Source organism: Passer montanus, unplaced genomic scaffold (assembly GCF_014805655.1).
Source record: "Passer montanus isolate IOZ18808 unplaced genomic scaffold, ASM1480565v1 scaffold44, whole genome shotgun sequence".
Lineage (NCBI taxonomy): Eukaryota > Metazoa > Chordata > Aves > Passeriformes > Passeridae > Passer > Passer montanus.
The window spans coordinates 4504429-4523823 of record NW_024369262.1 but is presented as its reverse complement, the minus strand read 5'-3'; the positions used below and the strand labels follow the sequence as shown (position 1 = coordinate 4523823).

The 19395-nt window shown below is 46.0% G+C and overlaps 3 protein-coding genes across 9 annotated transcripts; 1 reads left to right on the top strand and 2 right to left on the bottom strand.

Moving 5' to 3' along the window:
• Positions 1 to 2: 2 nt before the first annotated feature.
• Positions 3 to 4920, bottom strand: SMG8 (SMG8 nonsense mediated mRNA decay factor). Of its 2 annotated transcripts, XM_039720894.1 has the most exons (5): positions 3220 to 4920; positions 2267 to 2412; positions 1186 to 1881; positions 1006 to 1095; positions 3 to 436 (listed from the first exon to the last, which is right to left on the bottom strand). In XM_039720894.1, the coding sequence occupies exons 1-5, from the start codon at positions 4901 to 4903 to the stop codon at positions 239 to 241; spliced, it is 2814 nt and encodes a 937-aa protein (XP_039576828.1). In that variant the 5' UTR covers positions 4904 to 4920; the 3' UTR covers positions 3 to 238. The 2 variants fall into 2 exon arrangements, with proteins under 2 accessions (XP_039576828.1, XP_039576827.1); XM_039720893.1 differs by having other exon boundaries at positions 1006 to 1881.
• Positions 4921 to 5314: 394 nt separating this feature from the next.
• Positions 5315 to 9853, bottom strand: PRR11 (proline rich 11). Of its 5 annotated transcripts, XM_039720936.1 has the most exons (11): positions 9466 to 9656; positions 8938 to 9060; positions 8725 to 8836; positions 8202 to 8349; positions 7907 to 8029; positions 7429 to 7659; positions 7195 to 7293; positions 6555 to 6664; positions 6381 to 6440; positions 6198 to 6294; positions 5318 to 5866 (listed from the first exon to the last, which is right to left on the bottom strand). In XM_039720936.1, exons 3-11 carry the CDS (start codon positions 8832 to 8834, stop codon positions 5801 to 5803), a joined length of 1044 nt encoding a protein of 347 aa, XP_039576870.1. In that variant the 5' UTR covers positions 8835 to 8836; positions 8938 to 9060; positions 9466 to 9656; the 3' UTR covers positions 5318 to 5800. The 5 variants fall into 5 exon arrangements, with proteins under 5 accessions (XP_039576868.1, XP_039576870.1, XP_039576872.1 ...); XM_039720938.1 differs by lacking the exons at positions 8938 to 9060; positions 9466 to 9656 and adding an exon at positions 9722 to 9853; XM_039720937.1 differs by lacking the exon at positions 9466 to 9656 and having other exon boundaries at positions 8938 to 9136.
• SKA2 (spindle and kinetochore associated complex subunit 2) lies at positions 9750 to 18727 on the top strand. Of its 2 annotated transcripts, none has more exons than XM_039720941.1 (7): positions 9750 to 9931; positions 14304 to 14390; positions 14928 to 15104; positions 15922 to 16008; positions 17047 to 17086; positions 17692 to 17824; positions 18255 to 18727. In XM_039720941.1, the coding sequence occupies exons 1-7, from the start codon at positions 9899 to 9901 to the stop codon at positions 18379 to 18381; spliced, it is 684 nt and encodes a 227-aa protein (XP_039576875.1). In that variant the 5' UTR covers positions 9750 to 9898; the 3' UTR covers positions 18382 to 18727. The 2 variants fall into 2 exon arrangements, with proteins under 2 accessions (XP_039576875.1, XP_039576876.1); XM_039720942.1 differs by lacking the exon at positions 9750 to 9931 and adding an exon at positions 12434 to 12507.
• The last annotated feature ends 668 nt before the right edge of the window (positions 18728 to 19395 follow it).

The following is a 19395-nucleotide window of genomic DNA, read 5'->3' as shown; positions in this document are numbered from 1 at the left end:
CAGCACTTTATGAAAACCAGCTTTTATTTTTTACATATGAAAACTTAATAAGTGGAAAATTTACATGTCTCAGATCCATTTTCCTGCTTTGATATCAACTTTATTTCCAATCTGACCGCATTCCAGTGAAATACAGTGGAGGCTTCACACAATTGTAGTGACAACTGTTGGGTGACCAAAACCCATGAGTTTGATTGCAGACAGCCTTAAACTCAAACAGAGATTTCCAAAACCATTCTTATTGTGTGATTGCTTTCAGTATTCCTCGGAGAACTTTGTAGCTCATTAACTGTTGGCTTTCTTTGGGAGGGAAGCAGGGCCCCCGCTCTGTCACGTAGGCGTAGGGAAACCTCAGCACCCAGAGTCCATCAGAGGGAAGGGTGATTTCCTGCTTCTCGGGGTAAAATATAGGACAGGGTGGTGGTCCTGGCTGAACCTAAAGGCAAAAGAAAACATGAGCAGGCAATCAAACATCATTACTACCTTATAAAGTAATAAAATGCAAATGGAGTTTTTTCAAATGAGTATTAAAAGAAAAATGGAAGAAATGGTGAATTCAGAAAACCAACATTTTTTCACCTCTTAAATTAAAATTGTAACTAATAGTAATTGAGCAATGAGTCACTGCCTTTCTCCATGACATTTAAAATGACAAAGTCATTCTTGAAAGGTCATTGTTAGCTGCTTTTTTTTTTTTAATAAAAGCCATTATTACCGCAGGGAATGCCAATAACGCATCCTCCATAAATTATTTTTGCAAAAAATATTTGTACTTTATAGAAAATATAAATTTGTACAAAGTACAAATACTTTTTACTTTGTATGAAGTATAAATTTGGCACCTTGAAGTTTAAGAAATCCCAAGTGCTTATGTAACATACTTTTGGAAACTACTGTCTTGGCTGAAGTTGCTTTGAGTTGGAGTTTCTTGACACCCTTGTGAATCAATGTTTCCCCAACCGCCCTTGTCTCTGCTGTTCCCAGATTCCCTCCTGCACTTCCCACCTGAGGGGTCAAGGTGATCTGCAGAGGAGCATCAGGAACCACCACGAAGAGCCTCATGAACTGGGCGTAGTGGGGCTTGAGGCCGCGTCCCTGCGTGGAGGACAGGATGTAGAGGGGCATGTCGGAGTTGAGGGCTTTCAGGGCCGACTCCTTGGGCCCCCCTCCCATCACCTTCATCACCTTGTCAGGCCCCGAGCACATGAACCTCCTGCCACGTGCATCTTCATATTCAAAGCCCACGAAAGCCCGAGCGATGTCGTCCCTGCGCCGGCCTCTTCCCATCACCACGGCGCTCCTTTTCCCAGGGACTGCCTTGTTGGGGGCAGGCCAGGAATTGGTGTCCAAGTCTCCTTCATCTTCAGTTCTCGTCCTGATGACAATGTCCCAAGGCATTAAATAGTTTGTTCCTGGGATAAAGCCCTGTTGATCTAAGCCTGTGTGGAAGTTGTAAGCCTTAGCAGGGCCCAGCTTGACCAGTGACCAGCTGGAGAATTTGGGCAGAAGGCCTTTGGGGCAGTTGGAATGGAGCATCCCGGGGAGGTACTCGACAGTGGACGCCTGGCGATCCACCAGGCTCGGCCTCTTCTCGCCCTTGGAGTCCCCGCTCTGCCCGTGGCTCTCTGCATTGTCCCCTCCACCCTGGCCATCGGGTGGGTAAGTGCCCAGGCTGCCTGTGGACTGGCCCAGGCTCAGGGCTAAGCTCAGGCCTGTGCTCTCTCCCTGAGTCTGAGGTTCTTTCTCTTTGAGTTTCTCGATCTCGCCTTCCGGAGGCGCGGGCGACGCCTCGTCCCGAGCAGGCGCCGGGTCAGGTGTGCTTGGCTGAAATATGGGGAAGTTGATGTGCTCCAGTTTTCCACAGCACTTCTCTTCCAGCAGCTGTGAGAAAGAGAAGGTGGTTTAGTAGCCACCCTTAGATGAGGAAGCTCAGAGCCACAACATTCAGCAGCTATAATTAAGATTCAAGAGGTTTGCACCATATCAGAACCAAAGCAGCAATGGGAACACGGCCCACAGACCTGATTATTTAAAATTCACATGGACCAACACATTCAAAGTGTAAACAGGTGCATTAACTGGTGCTCCTGTGTGTGTGGTAAAGACTGGAACTGCCAGCCTGGTACAGCCCATTTCTGCTCCCAGAAATGTCTCCCCCAAGCAAAACCTTGGTAAGGTTAAGGAGAAAGTTGTGGTCACTTCAGAATACAGACTCTGAGGATGAAACGAAAGCACTGCTTGAAGCACTAAGAGACCTAAGAGTTACCTGGTAAAAGTCATAATTAGCTGCTTTGATATCAAAGGGGTCCTCCCGAGGAGCTTGTTTCCTTCCACAGTTACAGGCACCAGTGGAACGAGCCCGGCTGTTGTGGTACAGAATTGGAGGATTTCTGTCTGCTTCTGGCTTTTCCCCTAAAAGCAAAATCAATCAAACCTTGGGCAACTTGCTCACCATTCAAAACTTTCTTTATTCCCTTCATCCATTGCTCCCTCCCTGCTATACACAAATAGAAAATGTTTGTCAAGCAACTCCTCCCTTTCCCACTTTTAATAATACAAAGTTCCAGGGGAGGTTATACCACTAAACCAAATCTTATTTGTTTTTACAACCTCTTCCTGAAGGCTCAAAGTTCTTCTGCCTGCAATAAACTTGCAGAAGTCAGTTTTGACTCCCAGATCAACCAGGTTATTTAAAACAAAGGGGGATGCTTATGCTTTTTAGAGAATTTTGTTCTTACACTCCTCTCATTAGAAGTACTCCAGTGTAATTGCTTTTAGCTAGTAAGACAATATTTAAAACAAAGGGGGATGCTTATGCTTTTTAAAGAACTTTGTTTTTACACTCTTCTCATTAGAAGTCCTCCAGTGTTAATTACTTTTAGCTAGTAGGACAGAATCAGAGTTACCACTAAAATCAGAAAATCAGAGTAGGAGTTACTACTAACAGTGGATTGGCTCCTAAACTCTATATAAAGGAAACCTGCAGAGCAGCTCAGCTATGATCCCACTGTAGAGATGATCACAGAATCATTTGGGGTGGAAAAGACTTCTGAGATCATCGAGTCCAACCTTTGCCTGGTCATCACCTTGTCCAGTCCTTGAACACCGTCCTTTAAAGCTGCAAACTTTCACCTCCCATATTTCAGAGCCGGTACTTTCAGCCTAAGCATTTGAAAGCACACTAAACCATGAAACCAAAGCACAAGCGAGCATCTTTACCTGCTTTGGGGAGCAGATGGAACTTGTGCACGCAGTGCTGGTCGGTCAAGCTCCGCTCCTCGCAGAGCTGGTGCCCGTTGCTCCAGAACTTGTAGCAGTCCTCGTTGAGCTGCATGGCGTATTTGTGGAAGGCTGGGCCCCGGGCGTGCTGGCTGTACACGCGCAGGGCCTGGGCCAGCTGGTTCTTGTGCACTGTCATGGTGTAATTGTGGGGCAGGTTGGACTGGTAGGCGCTGTGGGCCATGGGCAGAGCCTTCTGGCAACGGTTTTCAGAGAACTTGGTGTCTATGTCTAAGTAGCCTTCCAAAACTTTGATGCTGCTCATGATTTTGGAGCTCAGCTCGCCGCAGGTCGGGTCATCGTCTTTGCCTTCGATGGTCACTTCATAGAGTTTAAGAGCAGCTGCCACCCACTTCTGGTAGGTAGGGAGCTCAAAGTGAGAGGGCTGCGGGTTCCTCCCCACGCTGTCTTCAAAGCCCTTCTTGCTGAGCACCAGCTCCACGTGCTGCCACAAGAACTCCTTGAGGGTGCAGTCCACGAGCTGCCCGGAGGAGCTGGAGCTGGAGCTGCTACTCTCCGCGTGGAAGGAGAGCTGCTGCCGGCCGTGCCTCATCATCTGATACCTCCTGGGTCCCGACAGGGTGGGAGCCAGCAGCGAGTCAGTCTCTCTCATGGTGCAGTTGCTCCTGAGCTGGTCGAGAAGCATGGCCACAGGGTCGTCTCCCTCCTGGGGCCCACCAGCCACGATGTACACGAAAGCCTGGTTGGCGGGCACGGTGAACAGGCAGTTGATGCTCTGGTTGGTCAGCACGCGGCTCTTGCGGAAGATGCGGTAGATCTGATCCTCCAGAGCGTGCTGCAGCCTCCTCTTGGGGGAATGCTTCTTGGGGGGTGGCTTTTCCAGGTGACCACAGGGATCCTGACCCCTGCTTGGCAGCGGATCCACCTTCAGAGCCCCGTTGAGCTGGAAGAGGAAGAGGAGGCGTGGAGGGCATGGCCTGCAGTTGAGCTTCCACTCCTTGCCGACGGGACAATCCTTGATGGCAGCCTTCAGGGAGGGCAGCACCTTCTGCCGCAGCCCGTCCAGCGCCCTGAACACGCGGTCGTAGGTGATGTCGAAGGAGCAGGTGGGATGCACCAGCAGCAGGATGTGGCACACGGAGAAGAGGTAGAGGAGGCTCAGGCAGTGCAGCTTCTCCTGGTGCTTCCAGAACTCGTGAGCCTCGGCGTGGGGCAGCGGGGCAGGGCCTCCGGAGGGGTGGCCGGGCCCGGCCTCTCTGTTCTCGGCCGCCGCCAGGTCCCCGCAGGCGCGCAGCAGCTGCGGCGTGTCGCAGATGGAGGTGAGCACCAGGTACAGCACGCGGCTCTCCTGGCTGTAGTACGCCTGCAGATGGTTGTAATCCTTGGTGGCCGGATCCCCCTCCTGCCCCGCGGCGCCATCCGCCAGCTCGGGATCCTCCTCCGGGAAGAGCGGGAACACCTGCCGGTCGCACACGGTGCTCACCAGGGCCTCCTTCTCGGAGCAGAGCTGCAGCGCGGTTTTGCCGAAGATGCCCACCACGCACACCTCCTCCTCGCCGCCCGCCGCGCCGCCCGCCTCGGCCGCCAGCAGCAGCTCCCGCAGGCTCATGGGCCCCACGGCCGTGCCCATGGCCCCGGGCGGCGCGGCCCCGGGCAGCGGCATCTCCCGGCGGAAGCGGCGGAGCCCCGGCCGCGGCCCCGCGCATGAGCGGCCCCGCCCCGGAGGGCGCGGACACGGCCCGGGGCGGGCAGAGCAGCGCCGGAGCTGACAGCACCGGGAGTGACAGCACAGCGAGCACCGCTGTGCCATCGCTACCGACGGTCCGGGCTGCGCGGCCCTGAGCGCCCCCACGGACCGTGCCCCGATGCCGGGCAGGGCTGTGCCTCCGCTCTGCCCGGTCCTGAGCTGAGCCCTGAGCTGAGCCGCGGGACGGGCACAAGCTCTGCCCATCCCCAGGACCGTGTGCCACCGCTCTGCCCGGTCCTGAGCTGAGCCGCGGGACACGCACAACAAGCTCTGCCCATCCCCTAGACCGTTCTTGCAAGGAGATTTTGAGTTCCTCGCCTTTAATCGCGATCAGTGATACACAGTGCCTCTGACATTTGTAGCCACAGACTCGAACTGTTTGTTGAAGCATGCAGCTTTCCACTTTAATAACGTTAGCGCGTTCCACTGTTGTTTTTCTTTGAAACTGTACAAATACCGTCAAGATATCTTTGTTTAAAAAATACATAAGAATACTGAATTTCAGCAAACACGTATTTGTATGACAAGCAGCACCAGTGCTAGAAGCGTAACAGTCCCTGCTTCAGCAGCACCCACGTGTCAAAAGACTTGGGAAATTTCCTATTTTTTTCCATTATGAATGAAGATGCAACCAAATTGAGAGACATTAGAGAGGGATAAAAAGCACAATCTGCTTTACAGGGTCTCATAATGCCCCCTTTTCCTGTGCATTGCATTTACTTACAAATACATGTGCCTGAGTGTGATAAAAATGGGATTCAAGTGGCTTCCTGAGCACAAATGGAGAATTGTTCCATAAACCTGCTTTCCTTTTTACTTTTCATCAAAGCTGTTTGCAGCACTCAGCTGTGCAGGCGAGGGACTCTTGGGGTGAGCCATCTGTCAAAAGAAGGGAAGGGTCAGAACTTGGATATCTGAGCTCATTATCACTGAGATAAAACAGTGCAATTCTTAGCTGGCACCTTAAAACAGACACAACAAATCAGTAAAATAAAAGATGCCACTAACCCTCCCATTTTGTCCTTCTGCAAAGTGGAACTATGACTTTGAAAGTTGCACTGAGGCACCAAAAAAAGCAATTTTTCTTCTTGGGATTGTCAAATAACCTGCCAGAACGGCATGTCCATTCTGCAGTGCCTTTAGATCAGTAGGGAATTCTGTGATTTTAAAGCCACTTTATGATTCAAAGAAGAGGGACAGAGTGACTTGCCTGAAATTTGCGCCGTAGTGCCCGTGTCATTATTGGGGTCAGCCCAGAGCCACATTCAGTGTTTTCCTTACTATTCAGAGGAGTGCCACCAGGACTTCTGAAAGGGCAATTATGATTAGTTTGATTTGTTCTATAGTTTTTCTAGATTAAAAAACAGAATGAAAGAGAATATAAGGAACAGACCTTTGTATATCGACTTTCTTCAGATGCTTCCGAAGATCAATCTGATTTTTAGGGGAGGTACTATAAGAAAAAAAAGAAATTGATACAATAAAATGTTTCCCACTCAGTAAAAAACATTAATCACTGTTTAAAACAGAAAAATCTAGTATCTAATCAAGGAAGAAAGCATCTTACATTAAAGATTTTGTAGCATGAGGTGGTGGCTTGGATTTAGGTCTCAGACTAACGCTCTGTAGATCTGTGACTGTAATTAATGCCCTGCGTGGCTTCACTGGTGATTGTTCCTACAGCAAGGAAAGAAATGTTACCCCAAATAAAACTTCAGAAGGTCTCACTACCCTGAAATCCATTTAATATTTAATAAAGCTGAAATACTTTTGTGGTTTATGGTTTTTATGCTTTAAAAAAATTATTAAGATTTGAATGTGCCTTGGATAAAAATATATTTATTTAGGAAAACAATAACAAAAAAAAAAGAAAAACCAACCCAAAAAAACCCCAAAACCACGAAACAAGAGGGTTTTGTCTGCAAACAAAGTTTCAGCTGGCTAAAAGGAATTCCAAAACTCTATTGATAACACACAAAGCTGTATGAAAACTCCATGGCCTTAATGTAAAATGAGAGCTCTCTGAGTGCCAGGTGAGATTGGAGTTTGTCACTTTGTCTTTCTTCCCTTCCAAAGCCCAGGTACAGAATTAGAATGCTCACTTGAAACTGATCACTGGGTGTTTGGATGAGAATCAATTTATCAAGAAAAGAGCAGGAAACAGCACTTCCAGGGTGGATTTTCCCTTGATTCATCCTGCAGTTTACCTTGTCCATTCTCAGGCTGCTGCTTGTTTTCTTCAGTTTAACATTCAGGAGGTCTTTGAGGGTGATGTGCACGGGCCCATCCTTTTTCACTGGTGGTGCCTGAAAGCAAAGGGGTGTGGGAGGGAAATCAGGAAGGGAAAGTGACTGAGCACTCACAGAGAGTGACGTGCTGAGGAATCCACATCCAAAAGGAACTCAGGGGATAAAAAATAGAGGAACTTTCTGATTCCCTACCAATTTGGAGGCTGTGCCCCGTTGGAGGGGGAGAGGTGCTGGAGGCAGCTTTGGCGGAGGCAGCGGCGGCGGAGGAGGAGGAGGAGGAAGAGGAGGAGGAGGGGGGATGGACACAGGCACAGGTGCTGAGGGTGGAGGATCCATCTGTGTCCCCACAGGAGCACCCAGGACTGGCTTGTGACACCTTTGGCAAAGGGAACTTTCTGGGGACAAAGCTGCTGCTCCGTTCATCTGAAAGCGACAGAAATAAATAAATAAAGAGAATATCAAATCCACCAGCAGAGGCAGGTGGGACTTTAGAGAAGAAAGGAGCTGCCTAAGGTTGAGCTGTAAGGATATAAACCCTCCTGCTGTGAGGGAGCAGCTCTGAGTGCAGAGAATGCCCCTGAGGAGCTGCTCAGACCTCAGGGACCTGCGCTGAGCACAATGCCTCATCCTCACCCAGGCCAATGCCACCCTGCCCTGGACTGACACTGACCTGGAGGGCTCCTTGGAGCTTGGAAAATTCCCTTTCCAGCTTCTCCAGCTTCTCCCTGAATGCATTTAGCTCCCTTAAGTAGATTTGTGATGGAAATATGGTGTCTTTAACCACCTGAAAGCTCTAAGCATAAAAAGAAAGCGGATTAGGTGTATTTGTGTGTTGATTTTCTTCAGATATTTCTGAGGATCAATCTGATCCAAAAGACATTGGTACAGTAAAATAATTCCCACTCAGTACACAGCATTAATCCCTGTTTAAAACAGAAAAATCTGATATCAAAGAAAGGATCTACCTGTGCAACCCTGCTCTGGCACCACCAGTACAGAAATGCTGCTGCTGTTGTCAAGGGTCTGACCACACTTTTTACACTGGGCAAGGCTAAAGGCCACTGGGAGCACCTTGGGGCTGGTGAGGAGTTCAGAGGGAGATGAGCTGGTGACCTGCAACAGAACAAGGCCAGAATTTTATTTATCATCTCAGCCTTTTAAAAAGTTAACTGTGACCAATCATGTAGAAATCACAAGCAGGTGACAACAGAGCAAATGTGTTCACAGGAAGCTGGAAAGGCCAAGATACATTTCAATTAAGGATGGGGGAAATCCTATTGGAAATATTATTTTATTCAAATTGCTTTTCTTGGTTACTAATCATAGAAACATGAATAGGTGGAAAAGATCTCCAAGGTCACACCAAAAGACACCATGGAGTGCCACGTACTTGGCACAAATCTTTGCCTCTTTTCCACGAGCCTTTGGGAGCAAATAGCAAACCCAGGGATGGAGTGAGAAAGCAAAAATTCAAGCAGAGCCTCTTACCGTGGAGAGGCACAAACTGAGCCCTGGGGGCTTGCAGCATTTCTCTTCTTTTCCCGTTGAAATTTTGCTCGGGCTCTTCGTTTTCGTTTGCATTTCTTATACCTTGCCATTACTGGGGAAAAAGACACATTGCAAATGGATGTAGAGAGATAAAGCAAATTATACATTTGCAGCACAGGCTGCACCTCAGAAATCCAGTCAGAGGTTACTCACAGCTGCCTTGGTGGGATTATCATGGACCAGGGATTGAAAATACATCCTTAATTTCAAATGATCCATGGGGATGTGTTTATGCACAGAAAGCACCGTTTCATATGGGCTTATTCCTCTCCTTTTCTATTTGTATCATAGACAGCATAAATTGTTATTGTAAATATAATAAAAAAATGAAATAGTTAAATAAACACATATGAAAAACATATTATAAATAAGTATAAACAAGAAAGTAATTAGAAATATTAACAACTAAATAGAAACCTTGCAACTATGTAAGCACATTAAAATATGTAATATTAATAGGTAAGCACAACAAAAATAAACGGATGTTCAGTTTTTCGTTACGCTGACGTGCCAAGTACTGAATTTGGGGGAAACGGTGACAAAAAACACGGAGAAGCCACGGAAGGATGCCAGGGGCGGCCCGGGCCGGTCCCTCACCGGTGACCGGTGACACCCCAGCCCCGCTCACCGGGACCCCGCACCGAGAGCGGGGATCTCTCTCTCTCACACACATGCACACACCTGTGGGGTGTCCCGGGGGTGTCCCGGGGCCGCCCCGTCCCCGGGCCGCGCTCCGCGCCCGCCGCCGCCGCCGATTCAAACCGCTCCCCGCGCCGCGCCCAGCCAATGGCAGCGCCGCTCTCTGCCGGCCCCCCCACGCGCCGCATGTAAGCCGCGCGCTGATTGGCTGCCGAGCCGAGGCGCGCCCGCGCGCCGCGCGCCCCGCCCCGGCCAATCACGGCCGGAGCCCACTCCGGGCCAATGGGCTCGGCCGTACCTCGGAGCGGGTTTACATTCTCCGCGGGCCAATGGCGAGCGCGCCCCGCGAGCCGCCAGCCAATGGGAGGCGCGCGGCGAGTGACAGCTGGCCAATGGGCGCCGCCGACTCTCCCGTGCCGCGGCGCGGGGGGTGGGGATCTCCCCGCCGCCGCCTGAGGAATGTCAACTATTCAACATGGAGACGGCGGTTACCAAGCTCGAGACCCTGGTGAGGGCGGGCGGCGGCCGCGCTGAGGGGCGGCCGCGCCGCGGGCCCGCGGCGCGACGGAAGAGCGGCCGCTCAGCCGCGCCCGCGTTCCCCATCCGGGCCCTGAGCGCGGCCCGCGCCGCCCTCGACGGGGCGCCCGCCGGCCGCGTCCGGGTCAGGCGGGTTCGGCCGGGCCGGTCCATTCCATCCACCCCCCCCACCCTCGAGGGGCGGGGCTTGCGCCGCTCCATTCACCCCTCGGCGCGGGGCAGGGCGCGGCCATTCCCGCGCACCTTTAGGGGGGGGCGCGGTGGGGGTGGGCGCGCTCATTGCCCGCCTCGCAGGGGGGACGCGGCCGTGCCGGGCCGCTCCATGTCCCCGCGGCGGGAGGGGGGGAGCTCGCGGACTAGTCCATTTTTTCCTCAGAGAGGGGAGCGCTCACCTGGACTACACCATTTTGGCTGCGGGGGGAGGGGGGGCTGGGCTGGTCCATTGGCGCGCGCGCGCGGGGGGAGCGGGGCGATGGCCCCTCAGCCCTCTCCCGCCGAGCCCCAAACCGCGGAGTTTTTGCGGCTTTTCTCTCGTTTCGCTGCCCTGAGGCGGCCCCTGAGGCACCACGGGGCTGGAGCGATGGCCTCTCTGCCAGCCCCGCTCCTGAAAAGTGGAAAAAAGGCAGAAGTGAAGCTCTCCCAGGGAGCTGTGGCTGGGTTTCCTCACGGTGGAGGGCTCTGGGGAGCTGTGCCCGCCCAGCCGAGTTCCCTGTGCCTCAGACCTTCATCTTCCTCATCCCCCTGCCTTCATCTCCCATCAGTCCCTCAGACCCTCACCTTCCTCATCCCTCAAACCTTCACCTTCCTCATCCCTCAAACCTTCACCTTCCTCATCCCTCAAACCTTCACCTTCCTCATCCCTCAAACCTTCACCTTCCTCATCCCTCAAACCTTCACCTTCCTCATCCCCCTGCCTTCATCTTCCATCAGTCCCTCAGACCCTCAGCTTCCTCATCCCTCAGACCTTCACCTTCCTCATCCCTCAAACCTTCACCTTCCTCATCCCCCTGCCTTCATCTTCCATCAATCCCTCAAACCTTCATCTTCCTTCCACACAGTTTTTCTCCCATTTTTGCCCACAGTGTAAGCTTGATCTCCCCATGTCTACTATTCTGTATTTTTTTTCTGAAGCCCGGTTTAATTTAGAAATATGTTTAGGTTGAATGTTTAATTAATTTATTTATTGCCATGGTTGATTTCTGTGTTTTATTGAAAGTCATGCTTTCAAGTGGTTCTCATTTTAGGACGTGTGAACAGAGAGGTATTTTTGCCCCCCTTTCAGCTAGCAGGGTTTTTATTCTGGAAATCAGAATAATCTCACATTTCACAGCTTTGTGTCTCTTGCCTTCCCTTCTGCTTTGTTGTTTCCCCGTCCTGGATTTCCTGTGAAGGCAGCTCTCTCCACAGAAGTGTGATAAAATAACTCTTCTTATTTCCCTGGAGCTTTTGACATGAATTTCATGGAAAGCTTCCTTTTGCTCTCATGGAAGCAGGGATAAAGTAATTAGTGGGAGCTTGAAGAGAACAATGGGCGTGAAAATAATAAAACCAATCAGGTCATCAATGGTTCTTTGTGACAGGGGTGTTGGATTAATTATGGAAAAGATCCTAAAGCTTCATTCAGAGCAGTCCAGTTCATTCCTGTCGGTTTTTTGGGATCCTGCACCTCCTCTGGCCCCGAGTGGTGTCTGTCCAGTGCCCTTTTTATGTTGTACTACTGGTGATGATGCACAAAAAGCAGTGCAATGTTAAAAGGGCATTGGCCAGCAATACAATCTGCACTATTCTCTATTCTTTTTAATAATATACAAGCCCAAGATCTGTCTGAGACCACAAAACAGCGGTAAAATGAGATTGCCACTGGTTTATTTTATTTTTTTTTAAGGAGGAACATTGGCCATTTAATGACAAATGCCATCATCTCTGTCTCAGGTGACTCAGCTCTGTGTACATCCCCAAAAATCCCCTCTCTCCACTCCATTCCCAGGTTTTTTTGGGTGTTTTTTAAAAAAATCTCAGCAGTTTCCAGCCCTGGGAGTTCTCCAGCTCTCAGCATGAAGTTACTGTTGTGTTTAGAGATCCCCATCACCACTGAGATTTGTGGAGCACACCCCACTGGTAAAGGAGTGTTAAAGTGCATTTTGCTGTGATTCAGCACTGGAAATTATAAGAAATAAACTCTGCTGTCTGGAAGATATTCCCTGTAATGCAGTTTAAGAACATCTGTCTGATGGCACTTTGGAATCTTAGCTTGCCGCGAGGCAAATCCAAGCAATAAATGCACTTGGAAATGAAATTTCCAGTTTAGGAAGCACCAAACAGTTTGAAATTGAATTTCTGGCAGATCTGTTGAGCGTTTTGTTGGGTGCTTGGGGTTTTTTCCCCCCTCATGATCAGTGGAATGGCAGATTCTGACTAATAAAAGCAATAATAATGTGAATTTTTGTGTGTGTGCCTGTTAGGACTTGGTGAGCTTTAACCTTATGCAGCTCTTCACCATCCACAGAACCCTCTGGCTGAGCTGATTTGGTTTTTTCCCCTTTTTTGGTGAGTGTGTGATTGATTGTTGCCCAGAATTGTTGCTGCTAACGAGTGCTCTGACTTTATTGCACTACTGTGCTATACAGAGAGCAGTGCAATAGTATTGTCAAAGCATCTGAAAGCAGAGCCCTCAGCACTGGCCTCACTCACTTTCTAACACTTTCTTCTAAACCTGTGAGTAAATTACAAATTTACACATCAAACCCTGCATTTTCTGTGTGGTTTATTGTAAAATAATCATCCTACAAATGCTTCTGACCTGGGATGTTAAAGGGGGGGTTTTGCAGGTGGATGTTTCCTGAAATGCAGCAAGAAATTCATATTTACAGCAATAAAAGCAGTCATAATGAGCTGTGTTAATGTCTTCACAAAGCTTAAAATTCTGGCCACATTTAGCTTCACATCCAGTTTTTAATGTCCTGAATCACAGTATGTTAGTTAGCTCCTTATGGAAATCCTAAATTGTCAGTATTGAATATTTAATGGATCATTTTGAAAGCAGTTTTTGTTTTCTGCTTTCCCAAAAACTGATCAAGTGGATCAGTTGTTTGCTTTTCTCCAGAAAAGCAAAAAAAATGAAAAAAGGGAAAATCAAAAAATGTTCTTTTTGAGGTGCCTGCTGTGGAAAGGAAAACCTACAAATATTTCTTAGTGGAAGAGAACAGAAACCATTGAGCAGTCAGGGAAGAAATCCCCTGTGAGCTCTTTAAAAATGTGCAGTGTGCTGAGGAAGTATTTTATTCTTGGCTTTTGTCCTGGCTGCTTTCTGGGGCAGGTGTGGGAAGGATTTTTGCTGGGCAGATGGTGAGTTATGGCAGCACTGGGTGAAAGCTTTCCCCCTGATTTATAGATGCTCGAGCTCTTCACTGCATTTATTTTCCTTTTCTCAAGCTATTATTTGAAAATGTGCTGGAGGTGTGTGGAACATCATCCATCACCCCCTCAGAAAGAGGCTTTTATTGGAGAGAGTCCTGGATCTAATCCTGCTCCTTCAGGCTGACTTTCCAGACTCCCAAAGGCATTAATGGCCATTCCTTAAGGCTGATGTCCAAAACATAAATATTGGAATCCCTGCCTGACCACAGACTGTGGGTATTTATTCCTTTATAACAAATACAGCCTTTAATCCTTAAAAAAATTAAATTGGAATGGTCACTTTGGGGTTAATCTCAAAAGAAACAGTGAAAAACAAGGAAGTCAAAACCATTTTACCATTTTTAACTTGCTTTCATCATTGTCTCTTCTGTGACTGTAAAATCACTGAATTATTATGTCAAAGAGTTAATGAGTTGCTTGGGAGCTGGGAAAACTGCCTTTCCTGAAAGTGGAAGTCTTTAACAGATATTAAAATTGCAGACTAAAATTAATTAAGTAGTAATGCTATCAGCAGACTGTTTTACAAGGCAATTAGACAATTCTCTGGTGGCTTATTTATCCCAAGGAAAGAAAAGTGATGTCATCCATTTTATGAGCTGTTAGCCAGTCTGGTTTGTTAGGGAATAATAAAATGTATTGTGGACATTAAAACCATCTGAAGGAACACATCCCTAATGTGATTATTAATAAAAGCTCTGATGATACTCTTGGATCCTGAATTTATTCATAATCTCCTCTGTGTAAATAACTGAGTAAGTTTTGCTAACACAACTCTTTATATTTGAAAAAAATTAAATTTGAAAACTTTTTATGGTCTCTGAGCTTTTCAAAGTGAGGCAGCTGCCTCCTGCTTTCCTGAAACACAGGTTGGGGTTTGTCTGCAATTTTTGGGTTTTAATATACTGTGCTGACCTTAAACATTTTAGTTCCAGAAAGCAGAATCTGATCTGGATTATATTCAGCGCAGAGTGGAGTTTGAAATAATGAAAAGCCTTCCTGATGATACAGCAGAGGTAGTATTTGCAGATGAAATTCAATTTGATTGCATGAAGTTGGTAATAAATGGGTATTTTTCTTTAAACCTGAAATAATGTATGTGGGTGTTCTTTCAACTACTCAGGCTGCTACTACTACTACTACTCCTATTATTATTATTATTATTATTTCTTCCTGTATCATCTATCAAGATAAGTGGCCTCAAACCAAACTCCTTTGGTTTCTTGGGCTAGTGAAATTCTCCCATGTTCTGCTCTGAGAAATCAGTGGTGTTAGCAGCTAAATTCAGGTTAGAGATTCCAGTCTGAGCTAAAACTCTGAGAATCAAGATAAACTTGCCAATGAGCAGTGACTAAATTCAGATTTGGGGGAGAGATGAGAGGAAAACAATAAATGACATCACGTAAAGGATTTTGTAAATAAGCCCTTTTCTCCTGTACATTTTCACTGTAAAGGATCATTTCATGTTAAATGTCTAACACCTACACTTTTAAGTGAAGTGTGGCCATGTGAGTTTGATCATTGGATGTAATTGAAAAGCTCTGCTCCCACAGGAGGATCCAGCTGCTCTCCTGAAGGAGCTCCCGCTGCTGAAGTCCCGGTACAAATCCCTGTGTGCCCGGCTGGAAGAAATCTCCCTGGAGCAGAAGGAATCCATGGAGAGCATCCGTGCTGCCCTGGAGAAAACAATGAAGCTAGCTCAGGCACTGCAGCAGCAAAGCCAGCTGGAGGTGGTGTTTTCATTTTAATCACTTTGTTTTCACTGCTGGCAGTGAACACCAACGTTGTAACCTTCATGTGCCACGCCTGGTTCCACTGGAAATTGTGTTTGTGCAGACTTGTAGAAGATCAGGAGACAATTTCCCAGAAGGAATGCTGGCAGGATTGGAGCTCTTTTTGTAAATCCCAATCCCCAGCAGTTAAAATGGGTGCTGTTCAGGTTTGGAGCTGAGGAGTGTGACTAGAGTGACACAATTTGGGTCATCTCATAGGAACTGACACCTCTGTGCACAGCTGTGTCCCAGGGCCACACTGACAGGTTTTTGGAAGTGCACACCTTAAAGAAAACAGAAAGTGAAACCAATTCTAAAAGGCTAAAAAGCTTTTAAATGGCAAATGTATTTTCAGTGTCTGAAAATACACTGTCCAGAATAATTTTATACTTGGATTTTCTCCAAGTGGAAGAGCCTTCTCTTGAGTTATATGTAGAGCTTTAGGTAAAGATTTCCTTGCACTTTTTATATTTCCTAAACCAAAGCTGGATCAAACTTCTGGAGAAGTAAAAGTCTTTAGATGAAATACCTTTTCTTTAATTGAAAAATTTCTCTTGCTTGACTAATTTGTGGTATTGGTGCTAGAGGAGGATTTATGGTTGATTTTCCAGCAACACTTTGCTTGTACATTTGTTTCAGTGGAAGGAAATCAGGAGTCTACTGTGAGTTTCCGTGAGCAAAGGGCTGCACAAACATTGAGTCTCTCTGTAAATATCATCACCTCAGGAACTGAAGGATCAGACTTCTCTGTGTTTGCTTTTTCTTCTTTTCCCAGAGCTTACCTCTGTCAGCAGAAGAACAGACTGCAGCCCAGCAGTTAAACGTGCAAACTGGGAAAGAAATGGAATTTTCAGTGCAACAGGTAATTGGGGCATGGGATGTCAGTATTCCAGAAACCTTTAATGCCAAGTGCAGCTCAGCTGAGTGCAGAATCTGATTTTGTGATTTCATACCTCTCAAATGAATGGAATTTTTCAGAAATGGGATTAAGTTCCTTGACAAACCTTTTAATTTTTATTCTGTACAGATTAAGGTTTTTTAATTGTTCCAATTAGATGGTCCACAAAGGAGAAATCAGCTTTGATGGAAGACTTTGTTCCTGTTATTTTTTAATTGGGATATGTTTATGTTTCTTGGGAATGCAGTTGGTTGCTTTTGTTGATCTTCTTGATAAAGAAACATTTGGGTGGGAGTGAGGGATGTCATTGATTCAAACCAATGTGGGGAGAAATTTAATTTCCTGTGAAATATTAAACAAATTTTGGGATATGAGCAACAACCTATTCTAACTGCAATGCAGTAGAACTTAGATCTAAATTAAAATTTGTTAAAAAGTCAGATATTCTCCCATAGCTTGATATGTAATTATCCAATATAATTATCTGCAAATATTTGCTCTGGGTCTCATATTAAAAATACCAAAGAAGGTTAACAGAGGGTGTTTCTCTGATTGACCTTTTCTTTTTCTATTTCTCCTCACTTCCCACTGTCACAGGAGACCTCACTTTGTGTCCCTTTCTTGCCACAGTTTGCATGGAGCCTGTCCAGCTCCTGCAGCTTCCCTCACCCTGTGTTTGCAAATATCTGCTCCTCCCTTGAGAAATGCTCTCCATTTATGTCCATCACTAATTCTAAATCACGTGCAGTGCTTTCAGATCTGTGCTGGAGAGCTGCAGAGGCTCATCTGACTTGTACATTAATCTTTTATCCATTTTAAACTTAATTTCATTGTAAACTCTGCTTAATCCCTAAGATTTTGCTGTTGACCTCAGTGGCTGCAAGATCCTTGGTTATCCAGTGGTAAAATGTAATTAATGTAAATTTCATGCAGAAATGAAAGTGTAAAAAAAAATTTCTACCCAAAACACTAACAAATATTGACATTATTGTTTATTTTTAGCCATCCTGCCCAGAATCTACAGTTCCTGACTCAGCTGAAGGTAAGTGCTGAAAAAATAAACTTTCCACTGATTTCTTCTCACAGAGGCTGTGAAAACTTCACTGTTTGCACTCAAGCACCAGTATCTGCTGCTTTCATGTGAAGAATTTAGACTTTACTGGAAGGACCTGACCCCTTAGTTACATTCCAGCAATAGTTGCCATGTTTCTGTTGTTTTTCTTTGCTTTCAATGGGATTGAAGTGGAAAACTTGTGTTTAAGCTCTGGAATAAATGGTGCACTAATCTTACCATAGAAATAGCTCTTTTTAAATTCATTTATCCCTGCTTATAGGAAGGAATGTTCACAGTTGGATTTGGTTTGTTTAAAAAAAAAACACAAACAAAAACAAAGCCAGCTGGTCATTGACAGACCAAATTTGTCAATCCTCACCAGATCTCAAATTAAATGATGTTTTACTGAGTCTTCAGATCCAGTGATTGTTTTTTCCCTCCTTGCTCTTGCTGGAAAATCTTTCTTTAGTCCCACCTAGGGGTATTATCAAACACTAATGGAAGCACTTTCTATCTTTGATGCAATTTCTGAAGAAACAAATATTTTCCTCTTTTTTTTTTTTAACAAATATCTTCTGTTTCCAATTTTTTAGAAGCCCAGTTCACCCCATTGACTGAGGAGACATTTATGAGTGTGCCCAGGAGCATCAGAAGCACTGTCAAGTTAGCAGACTTGAATTGTTTTTACAAGGAGTTATTTAACCATTTCGTTGTACAGAACAACAGGTAAGGCTCAAAGCCATTCATGAAAGGATTTTTATCAACTGCAAAGAATTTCAGCCTTTTAAAATTAAATAAAAGCAGCTAGTTAAGCATATTGTAACTTCAAAAAGCCCTGAGAACAAAGCTGTCCCCCAAACCCTGCCCTCGCCTCACCAACCCCTCCTGACCCTTCTCTGGGCTGAGTGCTGGGGGTTTATTACAGGCTGATGTTACAAAAAAATGAAGTTTTAAACTCAGGAATTCTGTGTTTTTAACCCTGAGATTTGCAAATGACTGCTGGGGTTTGAAGTGGCATAGAAAAGCTGATGGTAATCTGAATAAATTTGAGATTTACAGAGCATTCACAAATGATTAAACAGCATGTGCTTTTTAGCCTTTTTCTGCCAGACCTGATGTTTGATCCCTGTTTTACTGAATTGTTTTTGTCTTACAGAGCAGCACTGAGTCTTTCACAGATGAAAAAGATGAATATGAATGCCACTGGCTCAAGAATTCAAATCCTGAGAGAACTGGGGCTTGTAGAACTCAACAAACAAGGAAATGTTAAATTAGCTGTGTGAAGGAAAACTCATCTGACACAGAAGCACCAGGGTACAGCTCCTGGGTTATGGAGGAACAAGAATTTCTTGGAACAAGAGTTCCACTCTGGGGAAGCTGTTAATGTTTCTGTAGAAACATTTCTGTTGATAATACTTGAAATTGGAGAGTTCAAGATCACCGAAGCTGGCACTTTACCTTGGCTGTTTAAAGGATGATGGTTGATGCATTTTTAAGGAATGTTGTGAGCCATGTGACGCTTCCATTTCCTTGCTGCGTTCCTGAGGGGGTTTTAAAGGCAAATAATCCAAGCCTCTTAATTGTCCTTGCATTCCTGAATAAAGATTTATTTTACTTTTGTTTGAGTGACTCCTGACACTGATCCCTGCCCTGATGAATTTCCCTTTGATGTGAATTCCCTCGGGTTTTTACAGTCCAGGCAGGGTCAGAAGGGATTTCTGGGCACTGCCCAGTCCAAGCCCCTGGACTGCAGCTGGGGCAGGGTCCTGAAAACTCCCAAGGATGCAGAATTTGCAACCTCTGTTACACCGTTTGACCACCCTAACAGTGAAAAACATAACTTTTTTTTCCTTATGTGTAATATTTCTATATGATATATATTATACATATTATATACTTTTAAATATTTATATTTATATTGTTCTATTTCAGCATCATTTGAGAGGGTAAGATGAATTAATTTTTATTAAATACCTGTGGATCAGAAGGGATTTCTGGGCACTGCCCAGTCCAAGCCCCTGGACTGCAGCTGGGGCAGGGTCCTGAAAACTCCCAAGGATGCAGAATTTGCAACCTCTGTTACACCGTTTGACCACCCTAACAGTGAAAAACATAACTTTTTTTCCTTATGTGTAATATTTCTATATGATATATATTATACATATTATATACTTTTAAATATTTATATTTATATTGTTCTATTTCAGCATCATTTGAGAGGGTAAGATGAATTAATTTTTATCAAGTACCTGTGGCTTTTTTTTTTTTGTGAAAAATTATGTCTGTCAAAGGAGAGA

Excerpts from the sequence above, each read along its gene's own strand:
- SMG8 (XM_039720893.1), bottom strand. The coding sequence starts at position 4,903 with ATGCCGCTGCCCGGGGCCGCGCCGCCCGGGGCCATGGGCACGGCCGTG. Across the intron at positions 1,882-2,266 it reads CTAATTATGACTTTTACCAG|CTGCTGGAAGAGAAGTGCTG; the intron begins GTAACTCTTAGG and ends TCTTTCTCACAG. Across the intron at positions 437-1,005 it reads AGATCACCTTGACCCCTCAG|GTTCAGCCAGGACCACCACC; the intron begins GTGGGAAGTGCA and ends TTTTGCCTTTAG.
- PRR11 (XM_039720934.1), bottom strand. The coding sequence starts at position 8,891 with ATGTATAATTTGCTTTATCTCTCTACATCCATTTGCAATGTGTCTTTT. Across the intron at positions 6,295-6,380 it reads AAGAAAGTCGATATACAAAG|AAGTCCTGGTGGCACTCCTC; the intron begins GTCTGTTCCTTA and ends TTGCCCTTTCAG. Across the intron at positions 5,867-6,197 it reads CACTACGGCGCAAATTTCAG|ATGGCTCACCCCAAGAGTCC; the intron begins GCAAGTCACTCT and ends TTCTTTTGACAG.
- SKA2 (XM_039720941.1), top strand. The coding sequence starts at position 9,899 with ATGGAGACGGCGGTTACCAAGCTCGAGACCCTG. Across the intron at positions 14,391-14,927 it reads TTCCTGATGATACAGCAGAG|GAGGATCCAGCTGCTCTCCT; the intron begins GTAGTATTTGCA and ends CTGCTCCCACAG. Across the intron at positions 17,825-18,254 it reads TTCGTTGTACAGAACAACAG|AGCAGCACTGAGTCTTTCAC; the intron begins GTAAGGCTCAAA and ends TTTGTCTTACAG.